The 20,286-nt window shown below is 52.0% G+C and overlaps 1 protein-coding gene across 1 annotated transcript in view; it reads left to right on the forward strand.

Annotated features, from left to right (window-relative positions):
• Nucleotides 1–2,746: 2,746 nt before the first annotated feature.
• The window catches only part of LOC111144886 (twist family bHLH transcription factor 2), a 49,953-nt gene continuing 32,413 nt past the window's right edge, over nucleotides 2,747–20,286 (forward strand). The window contains exon 1 of the mRNA XM_022499473.1: nucleotides 2,747–3,270. Within this exon, the coding sequence (XP_022355181.1) occupies nucleotides 2,753–3,235 (483 nt within the window). The 5' untranslated portion in view covers nucleotides 2,747–2,752 and the 3' untranslated portion in view covers nucleotides 3,236–3,270. The remainder of the gene's footprint in view (nucleotides 3,271–20,286) is intronic.

Genomic DNA, 20,286 nt, shown 5'->3' on the forward strand with positions numbered 1-20,286 from the left:
CTAGAGCTGAGAAAACAGGCTCCAGGCAGAGCTCACTTCCAGAACGAACGGCAGCCCTCGAACTCCTGCCTTGCTCGCTGCACCAGGAACACAGCGGTTCCAGAAGCATCCTGGAATCAAGAAGCTGCTGCTGTGCCTGCTTGCAAAACTGGTACTCCTGCCCTAACTCTACAGACATCCAGGGACCACGCACTGTGCTGCCCAGCCAAACCAAACACATCCCCCAGCCCTGGACTAGAGGACAGGGCAGAGTGGATGTCCCCTTTCCCTACGCAGCCCCTGAGAGCGGTCTTACAGACCAGGGCTGCCAGAGTCCGAGAAAGGTCATCCTGGCTTTACAGTTCCAGAAGGAACAGAAGAAAGATGGGAAGGAGTGTGGGCACCCACCCACCCATGCACAGAGAGGAACTGTTTTGCAAATATTAGGTGTGCAATGGTAGAATGGTTACCATGAAGGCTTGTCATATGCCCTCCTGAGCAATTTTTCATGGGGAAAATTTTAAGGGCATTTTTTAAAGGAGACTCTTGCATGTATGAGATGTGTAGCTCAAACATTGGATTCCAGCCTTTTGTCTGTATGCCTTTACCCTGCCTGTGTTAGTGCTGTAATTTAGGCAAATGATGGGTTTTTAGATCTGACTTCCAGAAAGTGTTCTGCTGTCCATCATCAGTAGGAGAGACAGAGCTGGGGTGGGTGTGGGGGGGTGGTGCAGCAGGCCCTCAGGCAGGGGGGGCACCTCCCCTCCAGCTTCCAGGAGGGAGTCGCTCCCTGACTGCACTCATTTAAGCTGGGCCAAAACGGGGTCCGGGTCTTCGGACTCCCCACGCTAAAGGACACACGGAGTTGGTAAAAGAGCAGCAAATCGCTGCTGTCCTGCGGTGAGCCAGACGCGGCTTCCGGGCCCAGTCTGGAAGGGAGCAGGCCCTTCCGACGCAGGAAGCCCAGGAAAGGCTGCGACCCAGGCCGGCAGGACGTCAGGGAAGTAAGCTTCCCTCGCGGTCTCTATCCTTCCTTACATTTATTTTCGAAGTTTGGAGAAAGCTGTAGGGAGCGGGATAAACCCCGAGACTTCTCAGAGCAGGGGAAGGGGCGGTTGGGCGGGGTGGGGCTGGGCGCGGTGACTCGGCAGGACCCTTTAGTCACAGGATCGTGAAGCCCGCGGGTGGGTTAGAAACTGCAAACAGCGTTGTTACGTGGCCACCTCCGTGTGAGGGCCTGTTCTTCCCAGACCTCTGCTCCGCTCGCTGCTGGGGCAATGTCCCCCTTGAGCAGCCCTGGCCGCTCACCACCGCCCGCGGGGTTCCTAACGCGGTGGTCGCGGCCCGCCTGGCGGCGGAGGAGCGGCTGAGGCCGAGCGCTCCGCGGGCCCCGAGTTCAACTTCAATAAAAGGACCCACCCGCCCTTGATCACGCGGCTTGCCTGACAGCCGGGCTCAGGCCCCGGCCTAATTGAGCCCGGGTCACCTGGGAATAGGTTCAAAGGCATCAAAGCCGTAAACCACCTCCAGGCCCCGAGCCAGAGCGGCCTGGCGAACAAAGAGCCCCCCCGAACCACTTCAAACGCGCCCGCGCTCGGCGTCCAGATGGCGCGGAGCCGGGGTCCGCGGTGTCGCCCGCTGAGGCCAGGCCCCAGCTCCCGCCGCCCCGCGCCCTCCTGCCTGCAGGCGCCCAGCGCAGGGGAGGCTGTGCTGCTCCCCAGACTGCCCTCCGGGCCACTGGTGACTGGCGAAGCAGAGGAGGAGCGCAGAGGCTAGGGCCCTGCACCGGGGGCCTGGCGGTCGCCCCCGCCCCGTACCCGGCATCCCAGGCAGGGCCAAGCAGGTGGGCGCAGTGGGCACCCGCGCTCCCGCAGAGGCTCGCTGTGGCTTTCAAGTTTGAAAGCACTTAGAAGCAAGGTCTGCAAAGGGCGTTGGTGCCGGGATCCCCAGAAAGCTGGGGTGAGAAAGGCCACCCAACACGAAGCCTGGGCAGAGCCGGTGCATGTGCACTGATCCCTGCGCCACGTGCGTGGGCAAAGGCGTCTCGGAGGGCACTCAAGTGTCCGCACGCCTGTGGTCCGGTTGCCGGGACCCCTGCCCGCGCGCGTCTTCCACCCCAGACTGAGTGTGCGGGCGCGGCGAGGACTCGCGGCGCTCCCGGGGAGCAGCCAAGGAGCGCAGAGGCCGGAGCACCCCCCGGGGCTCCCCGCCTCGTCCTCACCTCCTGGGAGCGCATCTAGGGTAGGACTCGGCTCCCGCGCCCCTCGCGCCCTTCGCGCCCCGGGGAGATCCCGCAGCCTGGCGGGGCCCGACCTCCACGTTAAGGAGCAGACAAAGCAGGTCGGTAATGCCCAGGGCGCCGGGCGACCGAGAGCGGTCGGATGCCGGCTGGGGGCTCCGGCGGCACGCTAGGGCCGGGCCTCCGGGGTGCCCGCCGCGGCCGGGGCCGAAAGGGGAGGCAAAACTGAAAGTGCCGCGCCGGGGGGCGGGGGCGGCGGGCGAAGGCCCCAAAACTCGTCCAGCCCCCGGCCGCCGCGGCCAATCAGCGCGCCGCCCTCGCTCCTGACAACTATTTAGCAACCCAGCCCGGCTAGAGTTTCCAAAAAAGTTAGAATAACTTCCTCTCCCGGAGACCTCGGTTTTGCACAAGCCGGCCTTGAAATCAGAGCCTCTCGAGCAACTCGGAGAGCGTGTGCTCGGCGACCGCGGGCTTGGGCAGCGGCGCGCGCTCGGCGCCCGGCGCCCCCAGCCCCAAGCGCGCCGGGCGGGCGCCATGGAGGAGGGCTCCAGCTCGCCCGTGTCCCCCGTGGACAGCCTGGGCACCAGCGAGGAGGAGCTCGAGAGGCAGCCCAAGCGCTTTGGCCGGAAGCGGCGCTACAGCAAGAAGTCGAGCGAAGATGGCAGCCCGACCCCAGGCAAGCGCGGCAAGAAGGGCAGCCCGAGCGCGCAGTCCTTCGAGGAGCTGCAGAGCCAGCGCATCCTGGCCAACGTGCGCGAGCGCCAGCGCACCCAGTCGCTCAACGAGGCCTTCGCCGCGCTGCGCAAGATCATCCCCACGCTGCCCTCGGACAAGCTCAGCAAGATCCAGACGCTCAAGCTGGCCGCCAGGTACATAGACTTCCTCTACCAGGTCCTGCAGAGCGACGAGATGGACAATAAGATGACCAGCTGCAGCTACGTGGCCCACGAGCGCCTCAGCTACGCCTTCTCCGTGTGGCGCATGGAGGGCGCGTGGTCCATGTCCGCCTCCCACTAGCGCCGCGCCACCCACGTCCGGACCCGCGCGCCAGGGTAGGTGCTGCGTGCGCGACCGGCGCCCTCCGCAGCCGGGTGCAGGCGGCCCGGCCCGCGCATCCCTGCTCGTGGAGGCCCTGCGGGCCGGGGCGGCGTGGTTGGGGTGCGTTTTTCCTCGCAGCAACAGAAGGAGGTCTGTTGGGAAGCTCCCGCGTCCCAGGGACACCCTTGGGGCCTTTTGCAAGCTTCCCTACTGGGTGTCATTCCGGGAGCTGGGGGGAGGGGGGGCACCGGTGACAGCGGTACTTGCTACCCTTGCTGCTGCTGCCGCTGGCGCCTGCGGGTGAGTGTCGGGAGAGTGGGCATCGGAAGAACGGTCGGCAGCCCGCACGGGCAGAGAGGTGGAAAGCCACTGCCCTCGGCGCCCTCCGGAATCGAGGCCGCCCACGAGGCTGCCCGAGCTGGGTTGTGCCCGGCTGCGGCTTTGCCCTCTTCCCGGGAAGCGCGTTCATGGTGCGGACACAGTTTTCGCGGACGGCTCCAGCAGGGCCTCCCGGGCCGGCGCTTCGAAAGCCGAGCGGTCCGCGCCCTGGTGGGCCCGGTGGGCACAAGAGAGCGGGCCGGCGGCCAGGTTTGCCTTGGGGAGAGCGGGAGGACACGGCCCTGCGTTGGTGGCTCCGGGGCCACTGCAGCGGGAGAGCCTTGGTAAGCCCTGCGCTGGGAGCGCGGGAGACAGGGCCCGGGCTGAGCCGCGGAGACCAGAGCGCCTAGGCCGGGAGCGCACCCCATGTTCGGAAACCCTCTGCCCGCAGGCAGGTGGGCGGATCTCGGAGCTGGGAGCCTCTGGTTCCAGCCTTGAACCTGGAGGGTCTGGGAGTGGGGGTCTGTCCGCGCCGCGTCCCAGCGCCCGGCCCCCGCAGGAGAGCGCGAGGGGTCCAGGCTGGGAAACAGGTTTGCGGGACCGGGAGGGAGTGCCGGCCAGGCCCTGCACGGGAGAAGGCGAAGGGGACACAGCTGCTGAGAGCATTTGGAAACTCTGGTTTGCTCTGGAAGAGCGCTCAGGGCGCCCTGCACCAGCTCCCTTTGACCAGACACCTTGGAACTCCGTTTAGAGGAAATCTAACTCCCGAGGCGCCTTCCCTTCCAGAAGGCTCTGCGAGGCTGGTGGGCATCTTCCTTCGGAGGGCTCTCTAGGGCAATGGGAAGGGGCAAGGTATGTTGCGGGCCGAGGGGGTGGTAAAGATCCTTACTACTTAGTGTGCTTTACTTTCCTGCTCATCTTGCAGTGTTTTTATAAGTCTCTACTTCACACAGAAGGAATTTAGATTAATCCAGAGCGTGCCCCCACCCGTTCTCCCAAACATATCTATTTCTTTTTTAAAAAAATATGGTTCTCTAATATCTACAGATGTTTTTGCTGTGGTCACAAAAGGCTGATCTGGCACAGGTGAATTTTCTTTGTTAAGCTTTTATTTCTGTGCCTCTGAAAATTCTTTTGATTAAATTGCCCCCCCCTTAAGATAATGATCGTTTTTTTAAGAAAGATTTTTTAGCAGAAATAACTTTTGGGAATCTTCTCCTATCTTTGTCAAAAACAGATGGAAAGTATCGCAATCACGTATTTCTCTAAGAAAGAAAGTTTGGATTGGCTGAGTAGTAAAATGCTACAGGGGGATAATACATTAATTCTGGGTTTTGCTGCCTAAATTATGAGCTTCCATTAGTTAATTCCATTTACCCTTTATACCATGAATAGTTTACAGCACATCTGAAGGAAGGATAAACAAATGAGAGATGTCATCTTTGTAAAACATACATGTATAGCTTTGTTTAAGGAAAATGTCAACAGAATTATCGTTAAGACTTCCCTCCAGAAAATTACTGAAAACAAATACTAGGAGATATGACCTTAATGCAAAATTTAGTAGGATCATTTAAAATTCATTTTAAAATCATTGCATTCCTCAAACTTAGAGAATCAGACCTAGATCACAAATAAAGATTATATAAAAATAAAAAGTGACACTTTATTTATTGTAAGTGTTGAGAGTTTTTTTGGAAAAAATCCTTAAAACATAACACAGCACATTCAGCTGGAGGAAAAAAATGGTCTATATGGTTGCCTATTTATTTTTATTTTTTAATATATTTGAATATAACTGATTAATTCCAGGAAGCCAGTTTCTTTAGGTAGAAAGATACCCACTCTTTGCAAGACAAGGAGAGAAATGGGGACATTTTTGATAACACCAATAATTCTGGACACACCTTGGTTTTACTTGTTTTTACTTTGCACATTGGGCAAACTATTTTTTTGTTTTTTGTGTTTTTGCTTGTTTGTTTTTAATCACATTACTGTCTGTGAATGTAAGTACAATCATGATTGATTTGATTTCCTGAAAATGTTGCTAAATGACATTTGTTATTTGTAATATTTTTAAGAAGTGTTAGTTATAGGTACCAGCAAAGAATTCTAGAACTTTCAGTAAGTTGTGTGTGATTTTAATGTTCTCAGTATACGAGATGTTTTCACATATATGAAAAAAAGCTGTGTCCAGATGAATAGCAATAACCACAAAGAACCTGAATTGTCCCTTGGTACAAAGAGAATTGCAGGAAATGGTGTTCGGCTGGTGGTAATATTTATCCTCACTTTCTTCCTTAGTCCCGTATTTAAGCATAAAAATATACAGTAGATCAGGCGTCGTTGGACAGTCAGCTAGGTTCATCTCATTGGGAGAATCTCAAAAGAAGTTTTTAGTATTGTCGTTAAATGCTGAAGCTTTAGTAATAGGATCAGGGGCACCTGGCTTAGAGGAAGGTGATGATTATCAGGCATTTTTCCTATTTTACACTTTGTCGTTAAAGAAAATGTCTTCCCTGACTCCTGCCATAGGCACAGATTTTCAGTAGGTTACTGTACTCAACAAACGACTTTTTTTTTTCCCTGAGAATTTTTAGTTTGGAACTTTGGAGAACAGAGTATGACCCTTTCACCTCCTAAAAAGTATGTAAGCCTGTTTCTCCCTCCTGAACATTGATTTCTTGGAGGTGTTTGTTAACTGCTCCATTTGGAATGCTAGCGGGTCTCCAAAGCAAATGAATTCCCCATGGGGAACGTACATGCAGAATCCCCAGGACAGGTTTTGATGGATCCGAAGAAGTGGAATGAAAGCCTGAGCTACCTAGAACATAAGTATTGTTTTGTTATAAAATACCTGTCAATAAGATCCAATAGAGGGAGCTGACCTCTGTGATGTGGGTATATTGTTCTGTAAGTGTCTGTGTTATTCTTTCAAACTTGAACGAAGAAGTCTTGCTACAGCATCTGGCCAGCGTGGGGGCTGGAGGGATGGGACTTTGAGAGTGGCTGTTTGAGGTCATTTGAAATATAGTACTTGATTGAGGTTTTCTGAGAAAAAAAAAATGGTACTATTTTCAGACAAGTCTTGAGCCTGAAAGAATTGAGTTTCCATCATCCTTGTTTCAATCTATCCTGGACGGCACAGATGTCAGATTCCTCTTGCCTGGCAAAAAAAAGACCACAAAGTAAACTCTTTCGGAGCAGAGCACTATAACTCATAACATCAGTTTAAATCTGGGCTTAAAAAAAAAAAACAAATATTTTAATAAGCCAATTTTAAAGGCTGAACTTTTATGACAGTTTTTAAGCTTAGTATTTATATTAATCTATTCTCACTGGTGTCTTTAAAAACGCTGTGAATGCGTGCTGGAATGTCTGTTTATGTTTGTGTCTTTTCCTGGGAAAGGATAAATGTGCTGCAAGAAACAGACCAAATACAAAGTCTCCACCAGCAAAGAGTTCCCGAGCGAGGCAATAAAACTCAAAGAAAAGGTGAATAAGTTATGGAGGCCAAGAAGCAGCCATAAAGGAGAAGGAGACTAAGAGATATGGACAAGATAGAATACTAAGATCAGAAGCTGTTTAAAAAGATACTCCGCATGGTCACCTGAGTCTACAAGTGTGTAACATTGTATAGAACGAAACACACACACCCTTAAAACTGGTGAAATCTGCATAAGGTCTGGAGATTGTATCAGTGTTAATTTCCCAGCTGTGACCTTGCTCTATAGTTTTGCAAGACGTTGCTATTGAGGGAAACTAAGTAAAGAGTGTAAGAGACTCCCTGTGCATTATTTCTTACAACCTCATATGAATCTACAGTTATCTCAATATAAAAAGGAAAGATATGCCACAAGAATTTAAACATTTTTCTGTATTTAAACAAACAAATTATATAAGGAATGATGATGCCTCACCTCCGAGTAATAAACGAGTGTGGTTTGAGCCCAGATCTATTTTTTTTTCCTGATGTCATTTGCATTTTGTACTTCTTTCCAAAATACGAGGAATCTCAAAGTATTTCCTCTGTGCAATTAAAGGTGGCTCCTTCTTATCCTTAGACAGAGTAAAATTCCAGAAATCTGAAAGGAGAAATACCAATTACTACATTTTTCCCCTATACCAAGAAACAAAATATTTTTCAAAGAAATTTTAGGAAATATTTACCTGAAACTGACCCAACATTTGCTTTTGAGATACAAAGCCTACACTGACGTGCATGAAACACACACAATTCTGAAACCCATGGTTTGTAAAAATTATTCACCAAGAGGGGTAGAGATTAACGTTTTAGTATTAAGAGACATACAGGCAGGGAGAGGGGAGAGAGAGAGAGAGAGCTCAAACCCTAAGCTTAGTCATGGTTATTTGAAAGTAATATTTGTTTGTCCTAGGAACATATTTTGTGTTTGGTTCAGTAGTAACTCTTTGAATGCAATTTAGTTATATTAAATGTGCCTTAATTTAATGTTTGTCTTGGAATGGGATATGGTGACATTAATGATGTGATTTTCATGCTGATGTCAACCAGGTCACAATGGGATTTGTCTTCAGTGATTACTAATGGTGGTCATGCTCAAGGAGTCTTGAGTCAGGAACTAGAAAAGCCAGCACGTAACTTCATTCCAACATGAGAGACATTTTTAGTGGTTAATTGAAAATAGAGTCATTTTGAAGCCAAACAGTGCTTCGAATGTCTGTATTGTTTTTCCTCCATCTCGATTGTTCAGAATAACATGAGTCTGGGATTTGTGCAGAATATCAGTGGTTGAAAGCGCTCAGTGCATGGGGTTTCGTGGAGTCTGTTGCTTAGTACCCGTGTCTCCCATCCCCACACGCTTTCCGCTGTGACCTGACCAAGGGAAAATTGAGATGACTCAGCTTCTCATGACACCTTCTGTAGAACTGTAACTTCATTTCTCAAATCCTCAGATCCATACCTTTAAAATGGGCACACATACCTCCCTTTCTGTAGATCAGAATTTCCCCATCAGTTAAATGAAAGGCATAACCCAGAGAGCTTTCACTTACCAAATTTAGCTCTTCTGGAAAATACCTTTTTTTTTTTAGCTCACTTCCAGCCTTTAAAAAAAAAAAAGTCACCTGCATCTTTTAGGGGTGAATTGCAAACTTAGTTATGCTGTCTGGCATTGGATTCTTATTTCCCACTGTTTTCATTTTGACAGAGAGCCCACACTTGGTTTTCTGAATGTGCAGATCTGGTGCATGACTGACAGGCAAGATTTGGGCAGAAACCTGGATTTTAATTAACCCTTTGATGGTGACCAGATATCCAGTTCCAACCCCAGAGCTGAGGTCTGTGCTGTGGTCACAGCCAAAGCCCCAGGACCTCAGCCAGGGCCGCTCAGCACAGGACAACCTGGGGCAGGTTTTTAGCTTTTTTGCTTTGAGAGGCGAGGAATAGGGATCTTTCTCTGACTTCCCCTTGGAGGAAAAAAAGGTCCACGCTTCTGTTGTTAATGCTGCTTTTCTGCCGCTATACAAATAAAATGCCACATGGACTTTTCTGGTAAATTCTTTGAGTGTGTCCCTCTTCTTAAGAGATTCAGGGGATTTTTTTGCCTGCTTCAGGGGCAAGTGGGGTTCTGGAAGGGACGGCTTGTAAAATAAACAAACTCCCTAAAAGAAAACACAGGCCAATAGTTTATAGTCTCTGACTCTCTCTACTGCTGCGGTGGATTTCTTTGTGGGTTTGACTTCGGTTTAACATTCTGGAAGTCAAAATGCAAGCAGCCAGCGCCTTCCTTCAATCAAGAGCTCTAGAAATAAAGATTGAGTTGCTGTTTCCTTTCCTTAATCTCAGTTCTTAAAGTAGATCTGGCTAGCAGGGAGCTCCGAGGGATCAGAAGTCAAAAGCCATTCACCTTGTGTGATTATTTGGACCTGGGGGTGCCTGTGAGCTGGAGGGGTCCGCTTCCGTGGAGGGTTCGAAGGCGAGCTAGCCTTTGGGTTTAGCAAGATCTCCACCGACTTCCAGAAAGCCGTGTGAACTTAAAACTCTGCTCTTCATGAAACCGCCTTGATAAATACTAGTGAGGGGCTTCTCATTTCTTCGGGAAATGCCTGGATTATTGCAAATTGGAAAGGAAAGTGGGGCAGGGGGAGGCATGATTTCCTTTCTCCAATTGAGACCTGTCTCTTTCAGGAGATTAAGTTGCACGGATGAACAACGTCTTCACTGAAGACTGATTTTTCCCAAATTTAAATCATTCCAAATCGTATACGACACATATATTGGTTCCTAACTAATCAAAATGGATTTTCCTCTCTTTTGCGATGGCTATGTGCATGGGTGGGGCCTGAGAAAGAAAGCTCTGATTTTTTTTTTTTTTTTTTTTGCTGCCTGGTGAGCATTTTTCCTGCAGCCCTGCCCTCTGCCACTTCCCGCCCCCCACACCCAGCATTCCCTCCTGTATTCCGTAGCTGAGAGCTCACCTGTATGTTCCCACTATTAGCCGAGGCCCATGTAGGTTTTCATATTATACTAAGTAATAAAGGATGAGCAAAAAGCCCACCATCAGGCTCTGGCAATAGCACAGTCACACTCGGGGAATGCATACCTGTCTCGGGGTGCTCGGAGTTGAGGGATTCCGGGTGTTTCGGAAGTGCCCGGACACCCTGTCCCCCACCTCAGTGCTGGGTGACCCCCTCTCCTTAGCTGCCCATCATTACTACTTTCTAAGAAAGTTGTTGCATTGAGACTAGAGCAGAAGTGTCCCCAACAGATACCTGTACCCCAGGAAATCTGGTGTGTCCTGTTTTCGTTGATGTCTGTTGGGCGACATGAGCGGCTCCAGCCACCCAGAACAGTGTGGGTGGGGACCGTGTGGTGACACCCTGGGCACGCCGGGGTTCCATGGCACGTTTGCAGGCTGAGGCAGATCTGAGGGGTGACCAGGAGCCCACACCATGAAACATCTTAAGGGCAGGGTGAACTTGAGGCTGTTTTGCTGGGTGGTAAAGTGTGGCCACTTGACCAGCTCTCTTTCAGATGGCTTTTTGAGGCTAGGGGTTATCTCTGAATTAAACGACACGCATCAGGTGAGGGCTGGGATCTATTTACGGGCTCATCTCAAATATGGCTACTATGCTCTCTTCGTTTTTGTTTTATGATGCTTCAAAAATGAGCAGTTTCCTCTGATTTCATTGATGAGCAGTTTCACCTCCTCGTGTGTCTCTGAAGACTCCCTAAACATTAATCCGGCAGCTTAAAATTTATACTGTGGAAGAGGAGTGACAGTCACTCTTTCAGGAGGGACAGAGTAAGAGAAAATGAGGATGTGGGCAGGAAGTGTGCTGTGTGGGGTCTCTTGTAAGGAAAGGGGCAACCGAGGGGATGGGGCTCCCTTAATAAGAAGATGGAAGGATCCACGCTTGTCACCTTCCTCTGCCACCTGCTGCAGATGGATTCCTTCTTCCCTCAGGACCCTGTTCAGGGTCCCTCAGAAATGGAAAAGAAAATGCTTTCTCAGAAGCATGCTGCCTGCCTTCCCAGAGAAAGGACCCTTCATAAGAACCCACAAGGCGGGGCGCCTGGGTGGCTCAGTGGGTTAGGCCGCTGCCTTCGGCTCGGGTCATGATCTCAGGGTCCTGGGATCGAGCCCCGCATCGGGCTCTCTGCTCAGCGGGGAGCCTGCTTCCTCCTCTCTCTCTGCCTGCCTCTCTGCCTGCTTCTGATCTCTCTCTGTCAAATAAATAAATAAAATCTAAAAAAAAAAAAAAAAAAAAAGAACCCACAAGGCCCCGCCTCAATTCTTCTGCCTTAATGCCCCAGGCGGGAGGCCACTGGAGCCAAAACAGAGTCCCTGCAAGGCGGTCAAGGGTGGACACCTCCTCCACGGTGGGGTGGGCACCCTAGGATCAGCCTGGGTTGGGTCTGCTCTCCTGGGTGGCTGGGTGCCCCTGTGGGACTAGGAGGGACTCTCTCATGACAGAGGAGGGAAGAGAGAGGAAAGATGGGACAGACCCTTCGTGAAGGGTGTGTGCTGGCCTCAGGCTTCCTGGGCATCCAGGTGCTGCACATGGGTCCAACCTGCAGGTCGTGCCGATGACCGTCCCAGCATGAGCCCAGTGGGGCTCAGCCTTTGCCAGGGCTAATGCAAGCAAGTGGTCACTCAGCCTTTGTTTCCTCCTCCTGGGTTTCATGCAGTAGCCTTTCCCTACGGCCAAATCCGATGTGAAAAGCCCCTGCACCTCCAAAGACTCCTCCAGAGGAAAATCTCAGCCTCCCACCTCCCAGGTTTCCAAGGCTCATGGAACACACCTGGCTTTGCTGCGAGAGGACAAATGACCGCATTGTCCCTCTCACAGACCATCGCTCTGCTGCAGGTGCAGAACCGGGCGGTGTGGTAACACGTTACTTTTCCCAATGACAAACTCCACCCTCCCAGCGCCTCCCTCAGACACGTGTCCACACGTGGATCCTCCGGACCAATGTCTCGGGCAAGCAGCTTGTAGTGAACGGTTTTGGAGAGATACAGCAAGTACCATTTTATATCGAATACATAATTTCACCTTTTCTGGGCAGCACAAGGGGCGGGGAGGTTGGCAGAGCCGGAGCGGGACAGGCTTACGTTTCCGGCTCCCGGTGCACACCCGTGTTTGCACGCAGGGAACAGTAATCCTTGCCATCCGAGGGCTTTTTGATACCTGGGCTGACTTGTAACCATTGTGACTCTCCACAGTGGGTTTTGCAGTTTATCAAAGTCACTGTTTCCGGAATAAATTGTATGGCGTTCTTTTCCCTTAGTAAACTGGTATTTTTCTATTTGGGGGAAATTTTAATTAGACAGAAACCAAAGGCTCTTGTCTTTGTAGGAACAAGATAGGCTGCCGAATGACTCTGTGGGGCCAACCCGTTGTCTTGTGTCCAGAGGGGTCAACAGGACTTTCCTGAGGTTGAACTTGGCGGGGGAGAGCACTTCTGCTCTCAGCCCACGGTCGTGTGTGGCTTGGGCAAGTTGTAGCCTATCTGGGACTCAGTTTCCCTCTATATAAAGGGACAGAGGATGTTTCTAATACCCTGCAGCTGTCTGTCTTCCAGGAATCAGTGCGACCCAGCCCCTCCCCGCTAACTGTACACCCTCAAAGAATTGAAAGCAGGGTCTCCATGAAAATGTGTGTTTGTGTGTTTGGGGCAGCACTCCTCACAACACCCCACAAGGTGAAAACGATCTGAATGTGTGCCCCTGAGGAAAGGTGGAAAACATGGGTGAGCCCTACAGGGGACGGCCGTTCAGCCAGAAGAAGGAGCTAAGGACGACTCCTGACACAACGGGGAGGGACCTTGCAAATGTCATACTAAGTCAAAGGAGCCAGACACAAGAGTAAATACTGTGTGAGTCCGTCTGCATGAATAATCCAGAATAGGCAAAGGTGGATTCGTGGCTGCCAGGGCCTGGAGGAGGGGGATTGGGACAGGATTGCCTAATGGGTGTGGGATTTCTGTCTCTAGAATAGATAGTGAGGGTGTTTGCACAATGGTGGGAACGCTGTGCACTTACTTCCACTGGTTTTAATGCTTCAAAGTGGTTGAAACGATACATTTCGTAGGATGTTTATTTTACTACCCCCAAAAGATCCTGTGACTCAGGCCGTGGGTGTTGCTGGTGACCAGCAGGACGTGGGGGCGGGGGGGTGCCATGCCTTCCATCCCCCCCACTTTCCAGAGGGGCAGTCCCATTTCCCCACATGACTCTGTTTATCAGCTGGTTCTCTGCCTCAAGTTGTCCCTGCCTGAAGACGCTTCTCTTTCTCTTTCGAAATCTATTTCCTATGTGTCCCCCCACCCAGAGAACCGTAGACAACTCTGATAACATGCTGCTTTTGTCCCCCCACCTTCTGATTTGGGCGGCGGGTCAATTATCCTTCCAAAGCCCCTCCGTGGGGACTGTGTTCTCCCGTTCTTGGGGGTGGTGGGCAAGGACGGGGTGGCCCCAGGTTCTGTGTGGTTTGCAGTCAGCCCAGCAGGCAAGGGCAGGGGGCATGTCCCCATCTGTTGCGAGGGGGACTGTGGCCTGTGAGCATTTTAACCCACCCAGCCATGGGGTCCCCGAACCCAGGGCCTGTCAGAGGACCAGAGCATTTCAGGCTCAGAGAGACACCCAAGCTGATGATGCTGCTGATTCCTGAAAAGTGGGGCTTCTGGCTTGGAGCTGCTTTTCGAAGCGAATCCCTCTTTTTCTGTAAATACCACTTTCCCCAGGGCTGGGAATGGAGCAAAGTGCACTGTGAGAGCGGTCCCCAGAGACAGGACGCAGGCTGGACTCTGGCAGGAGCTCATTCAGGGCCAATTGGGTGGGTTTTCTCTCCTGTGCTTTTCTTCCTCTCCTTTCTCTCCTGATCTGTTAACCCTTGGTGTGCCTCCTGAGCCTCCTGTGCCCTGGGGACCCACGCAGGAGGAGGAGGGGCAGAAGAGAGGCTCTCTCGGGGTTTCCCCAGTGGGGGTCCCGATCTGTTTCTTTTTTAAACTCTGTCCCCTCCCTGGTTACACAATCAGCGTATTGAGACACTCACAGAAACCCCGGAGATCGTGCTGGGCTCAGGGATTGTTCATGTCTCGAGATTCCAGGCAGAAGGGCTCAGGACTGGGAGCGGATCCCAAAGAATCTTAGCCAGGACCATCAGGTTGCCCAAGGCCAAGGGTGCTGCTGTCCCTCAGTTCCTGGTCCTCTGCCCCTCGAAAGGGGAAATCAGCAGGGAGGGAGACAGAGATTGCCCAAACGCTGAGAAAGAGGACTCCAGGGAGAGCGAGAGAGATAGCAGGATGGGATCTGGGTGTCCACACCCCTAGTTGTGCACCCGGTCTCACAGGAGCCTGGGTCACCTCTCAAGCAGAGCACATCTTACCTTGGGGACCCCATCAGTTGACACCATGTGGGTTCCTGGTGGCTGAGTGGACATGCTTTGTTCTATCAGTGTGGTTCTCACATTTACAGCAGGGCACACTCTCTGTGCCCGGGCACACTCGGATCCTCTCTCTCTCTCTCTCTCTCTCTCCCTCTGAGGACCTGAAGAGGGGGCATGGGCATGCCCACCTGTGGACTGGAAGCCGTGGGAATCTGCAGCCAGCAAGGAAGTCAAGACAGACAAAAAGAGTAGATCTCTGTCCCTTGACTGTGCAGGTGGTTTTCAGAAATACCATTGGATGACATGAACGAAGTTTGGCACCCTGGGTGTGCTATACAGAGGGTGCCACCTCCCGCCCAGCCTCTTGCCCCCATGCTTACTGTCCCCAGAGTAGGCCAGGCCTTGATCTCACAATGTCCACCCACTCAGCTTCTCTCTAAGCTCATCTGCTGGTAAGACTAATAGAAAATCAGGCTTCCTGGTGGGTCCAAGAGTATGTGTTCATATTGCTTCATCAACGCCCTGTGGTTCTGTGTGATGTGTGGCTCGGCCATAGATGGCACGCAGTTCGGACACCCAAGTCACTGTCCCACACCACAGAACCCATCAGTCAGCATTGAGGGAATTTAAGTGACATTAACTAATGGGGACCCCCCCCATCCTCTGCTTCCTAAAACTGATCTTTCCTAGTAGAGCAAACATGAGTTATGAAGGAAAAAAAAATAACTCTGATTAAATTAAAATATGAAACTCACCTGTACCAAAAACCTGTGATAACCAAAATCTTTAAATAAGCCAGGAAGGAAGTATTTACAGTGTATTATACAATGAATCACTATTCCTACTAGACAAAAAGCCCTTAAAAGTCCAAAGGAAAACAAATAACCACCCAGTAGAAAGTGAGGGTGAAAATACGAATTTACAGAAGAACTTTGGTTGTCCAATGAACAGAGGAAAAGTGTTCTACTTCAACGATAACCCACGACGTTAAAAATAAGCAGGAGGATACTATTTTTTTTCTATTAATTCGGAAAAAAGATAATGATAACCCTCAGTATCGAGGAAACCATGAGGAACGGGGCCACCTTGTCTCTGACATGAGAAGATCAATTATAAAACCTTTGTGAAGAGATTTTGAGGATAGATAAGGAAAGATTTTTAAAATGGGAAATCCCATTTGAGCAAGCAAGTGAGCTATTTAGTCACTGTCCGGAGTGAATAATGGCGGGGTTGCCTAGCAACAGGGAGATTCCTATCAGCTTTGCTAATATTAGCGAGAGGCTTCCAATGTCTCGGGAGGTGGGTTGAGAGTGAGCTGTGGCTTGTGCATGTGCTGGAACACTATACGGTCAGCAGATTTCATGTTGCAAACACACATCTGATAACTCAGGGAAATGGCCCCACAACGGCACAGATCACAAGACCCGGGGCTGAAAATTCCAAGCGTGTACGCTGACGTGGGTGCATCAGTCCCAGGAGTGAACACCCTGAGACCAACATGTGAGTCAAAAATCTGCCTTTCCTTCTTTGTATTCCTATCGTTTTCCTTTATTTTCCAAGTGTTCTGCAAATGCCGTGTCTTACTTCGGCAGTTGGGAGAAAACTGCGCTTCGTAAGGATAGAGAAACGCTGACCATTATTTTAATGCCGTGTCTCAGTTTAATTTGATCTGTTTTTCCAGAATGTTATCAACACAGCCCACTCTGGGTCCCTGGCAGGTGGCAGCTTGGGGCAGCAGGGTTGTGTACCGCTTTCCTGCAATGCTAGCTATTAGCAACTAGCTCGTCCTTATCCCCTAGTGGGCTCCCACCCTCTGTGTCCTTTCAGCATCTTTGCTTGTCTTTAGTTTGTGAACTCTTCTCTGTGTATGTGGGGATAAGTGTTCTTAATCAGAAAGTACTCCAGATTGGTGCAAGTAAGTGGAGAAAATCTCAGTAAATATTCTCCTAACCCAAACTGAGAGGAGGAGGATGAGAAGGAGGAAGGGACCCCTCCTCACCTTCTGGAGGCGTTGGAATTCACTGATGATTGGAATGAGAAAATAAAATCACTCATGCTAGCTCCCGGCCTTGTGTGATGACCAGCCTGCGAGCGCTCAGGCCTGGAGGGGAACATGGGTGTGCCTGGGGATTCTCCCCCATCCTTGCAGGCCAGCTTCCCCAGAGCCCCGGACCCCAGTGCTTTCCAGCCTTCTCTGAAGCCTGCATCCCACCTGCACCTTCCTGGGGGCCCAGAGTAGCCCCCATCCTCAGGCAGAGCTCCAGGCTCCCAGTCTCACATTTCCTTTCAAATTCTCAGCCCTAATCTAATTTGCATGAGGCCTGCCTTCTTTCACCCCTAGGCTGCATTTGATGCATACTTCTGGCAAATTCTGGGACCACACTTGCCAGATGACCAAATCCTTTTCAGAAAGATGACTGAAATACTTGTAAGTTTCCATCGCGGCCGGGCGGAGTGGACCAGGGTTTCGGGAGGGAGAGACTGGGGCACACGTGCTCCAGGTCGTGCCTGGTCTGCGTTGTGGCCGTCCACACCGCGAAGCCCGCTGGGCTTTAATCCTGAGTCTGAAACCACAGATAGCTTTTGCTGTCAAGACATTAAGAAACCAAGAGGCTAACGGCCGGGTGAGTCCCTGCCACGGGCCTCCCGCGTGAATCAGAGCCTGACTGGAGCAGAGCGGGTGACTCACAGGGATGGCTTTTTGTCTTCTGGCTGTGCAAATAAACAGCAGGAAGGCCTGAATGGGAGGCCAGGAGTGCAGGGCAGAAGGTGGCTCCCAGCTCCCACAGGCGGGCCTGGGCAGAGGGGAGCGTGGGCTCAGGCACTGGGGACCAAGACCGGGGAGAGACAGCAGAGAAGCTGGTGCCCACAGGGCACAGCGGGGGCCTGGAGGGGGCACCGGGAAGCGAGGGCCAGCCTTGGATGTTCTGCAGAGATGCTGGGCCAGGGTCCACCCTGCCCTGGGGCCCACATCGCCCTCCACCCCCCTCAGAAATGCCTGTTGGGGACACACCTGTGAGTGGTTGTCCTGCTCTGAGCTCCTGTGCATTAGGGAAGGTGGTCCTTGGGGGTATCCCTTCCTTTGGGACCCTCTGAGAGGTCCAGAGTGTAATGCTTAGGCTGGGGCCTGGCCTCGGCATCCATGGCGGGGCGGCTGGGGGCTGTGGAGGGCCCTCGGGGTGCAGCTGGGGTGACACCAGGATTCAGCAGGGCCTCGGGGGTCTCCCTGACCCAGACCTAGCCAAGGAGCAGTGTGAGGAATCTCCTCTTCTCCTGCTTCAAACTGGGTGAGATGGGGGGAGACCTCGCCTGGGGGCAAACACGCTGAGGGCTGACCGACGGGGCTCTGGCAAGTCTTGTTCACAATGGACCACAGCACATGGCCGGTCCAGTCATTTCAATGCTGGAGACAGTCCAGTGAGCTTGGCACTCTTATTCCCATTCCCCAGATGGGAAAACTGAGGGGACTCGGTGGCTCAGCAGAGGGTGTCCAGCCTGCAGTGGGCAGAGTCAGCAATTGAACCGAGGCAGTCTGTGCTTTCAGCCAGCGGTCTAGAAAGTGAGATTTCCCTTTGGCCTCAAATACAGCCCAGCTTCTGTTCCTGGAATGTGCTGTTCCACGGGACGTCTCTGGTTCCGACAAGATAGTGGCCTCGAATGCCACAGGGCAGTCCTTGGAGAGAGTGGGGGGAGGCCTGGGCCTGGCTCCCGGCTGAGCACAGGTGGCATTTCCTATGCCCTTGGCCCTTGCTTCTGGACGGCCACCCAGTGCACTGCCAGGCAAAGGCTGCCCTTGCTTCCCCGCAGCCCCGCACACCTGTGTGTTTGGTATCAGGATTCAGCGAGGCAGGCTGAGCACCGTTCTGCCTGGACACAGGGGCCCCTGGGTCCAGAAATGGGCAGATTGCACGTCTCCCCTCCTGGGCATCTCTTGGCTCTTAATGCCCGCAGAGTAAGCCTTTGAATTGACAGGGCCCAGGGAATAAGGTGAACCTCAGGTTGCGCAGCATTTAGAGTTTGCTGGTTTGGAGCTTATTTTCCTACTGTGGTAGGAGAAACACATTCCCTCCAACCCAGAGAAACCTCGCTACCTTTATAAACGTGTGGTGGAAATAAATAACCATGGCTAGTGCTCTTGGTTAGCAGGGAGCCCTCCCCACTGTCTGTACAACACGGATTGGGATCCTGTGATTTCCAATAATGGGACATTTCCCATCCCTCCGTGCAGCAACCAACAGGGGACAGGTGGGCCCTTCTCCCTGACCCTCTGTGGTATCTTCCTTCCAGGTCATTCTTTTAAAAATTTTAGTTTATGTGGAGCACCTCAGTGGCTCAGTTGGTTAAGCGTCTGCCTTTGGCTCCGGTCCTGACCAAGCCCTGCATCAGGCTTCCCGCTCCAGCTCTCCTGTGCTTGTGTTCCCTCTCTCGCTATCTTTCTCTGTCATAAATAAATAAAAATCTTAAAAAAAATTTTTTTTAGTTTATTTAATTTATTGTATTTTTTTATCATGATGATTTTTTCAGAGCAGGGTAATCTTGGTCACAGCAAAATTGAGGAAAAGTAGAGTGATTTCCTGTGTCCCCCCCCAACCTCTGCACGTGCACAGCCTCCCTTGTCGTCAGCGTCCCCCCCCCAGAGGGTGCATCTGTTACAGTTGATGAACCTACCCAGACATGGCCTCATCACCCCAAATCCAGAGGTGTGCACTCTGGGTTTGCACAAATGTACAAGGTCATGTATTCTTTACTGTGGTGTCATACGGAGTATGAGAATCCTCCGGGTCCTACCTGTTCATCCCCTTCCCCCGACCCCCCAATCCCACCGACCCCTGGAGACCACCCATGTTCTTACTGTCTCTGTAGTTTTGCCTTTTCCAGCAGGTCCTACAGTTGGAATCATATAGTATGTAGGTTTTTCAGATTGGCTTCTAACAATATGCATTTAAAGTTCCTCCCTGGCTTTCTGGGCTCAGTAGCTCATTTTTTTCTGGGGCTGAGGGAGATGGCCACGCCTGCAAACCGCAGTCTGTCCATCCACCTACCAGGGGACATCCGGGTTGCTTCTAGGTGCTGGCAATTACGCATAAAGCTGCTGTCAGCATCTGTGTGCAGGTTTCCTGTGGCTCTCAGTTTTCAGCTCCTTTGGGTGAATAGCCAAGCATGCAGGGGCTGGCATGTACTGCAAAGAGCGGGCTTAGTTTTGTAAGACATGTCCCGCTGACTTTCAGGGGGGCCGCCCCATATGCGTCCCCACCGGGTCCTGTGGCCCCTGTCTACCCTCCCCCCGCGGTGGGTGTTGTCAGCGTCCCGGGTTTGGCTCGTCTGGTAGCTACGGTGTGGTGTCTCACTGCACTTCAGGCCATTCTGCACATGGTCGGCCAGGGAACTTTCCAGGTCACCAGTATGGTCTAAAGAGGTCAACGTTGATGGACTCGTGGGCACCACCAACCCCACTGTGGTACTGTCCCGGGGGGGCTGTGGGCCCTGCTCACTCTGGTGTTTGAGCTGCCCCTCTGAGCGCCTCCAGATGGGCTCTGCACAGCCCTCCGTCTGCCCACAGACCCGCACCTCCACTCCTCCCGCCACCACCCCAGCCCAGCAACCCCTCCTTGGGGGCCTGCAATGCATCACATGAACCCAGGGCCCGGGACGCCCCAGCAGGGACAGCAGTGGTCCCATTGTGGTGACTGACCCCAGGCCCTCTGTCCACCTGTCAGAGGGGAGTAGCTGCGGGGCCACATCCTGGTCATCTTGGCCATGAGTATTCCTGGTCGGGTCCACGGCCACGCACCAGGTCAGTGCCGAGCATGTGTTCACACGATACAAAAAGGCTGGGTGGT

This window comes from Enhydra lutris, unplaced genomic scaffold, assembly GCF_002288905.1.
Source record: "Enhydra lutris kenyoni isolate GAN:26980312 unplaced genomic scaffold, ASM228890v2 scaffoldscaffold1, whole genome shotgun sequence".
Lineage (NCBI taxonomy): Eukaryota > Metazoa > Chordata > Mammalia > Carnivora > Mustelidae > Enhydra > Enhydra lutris.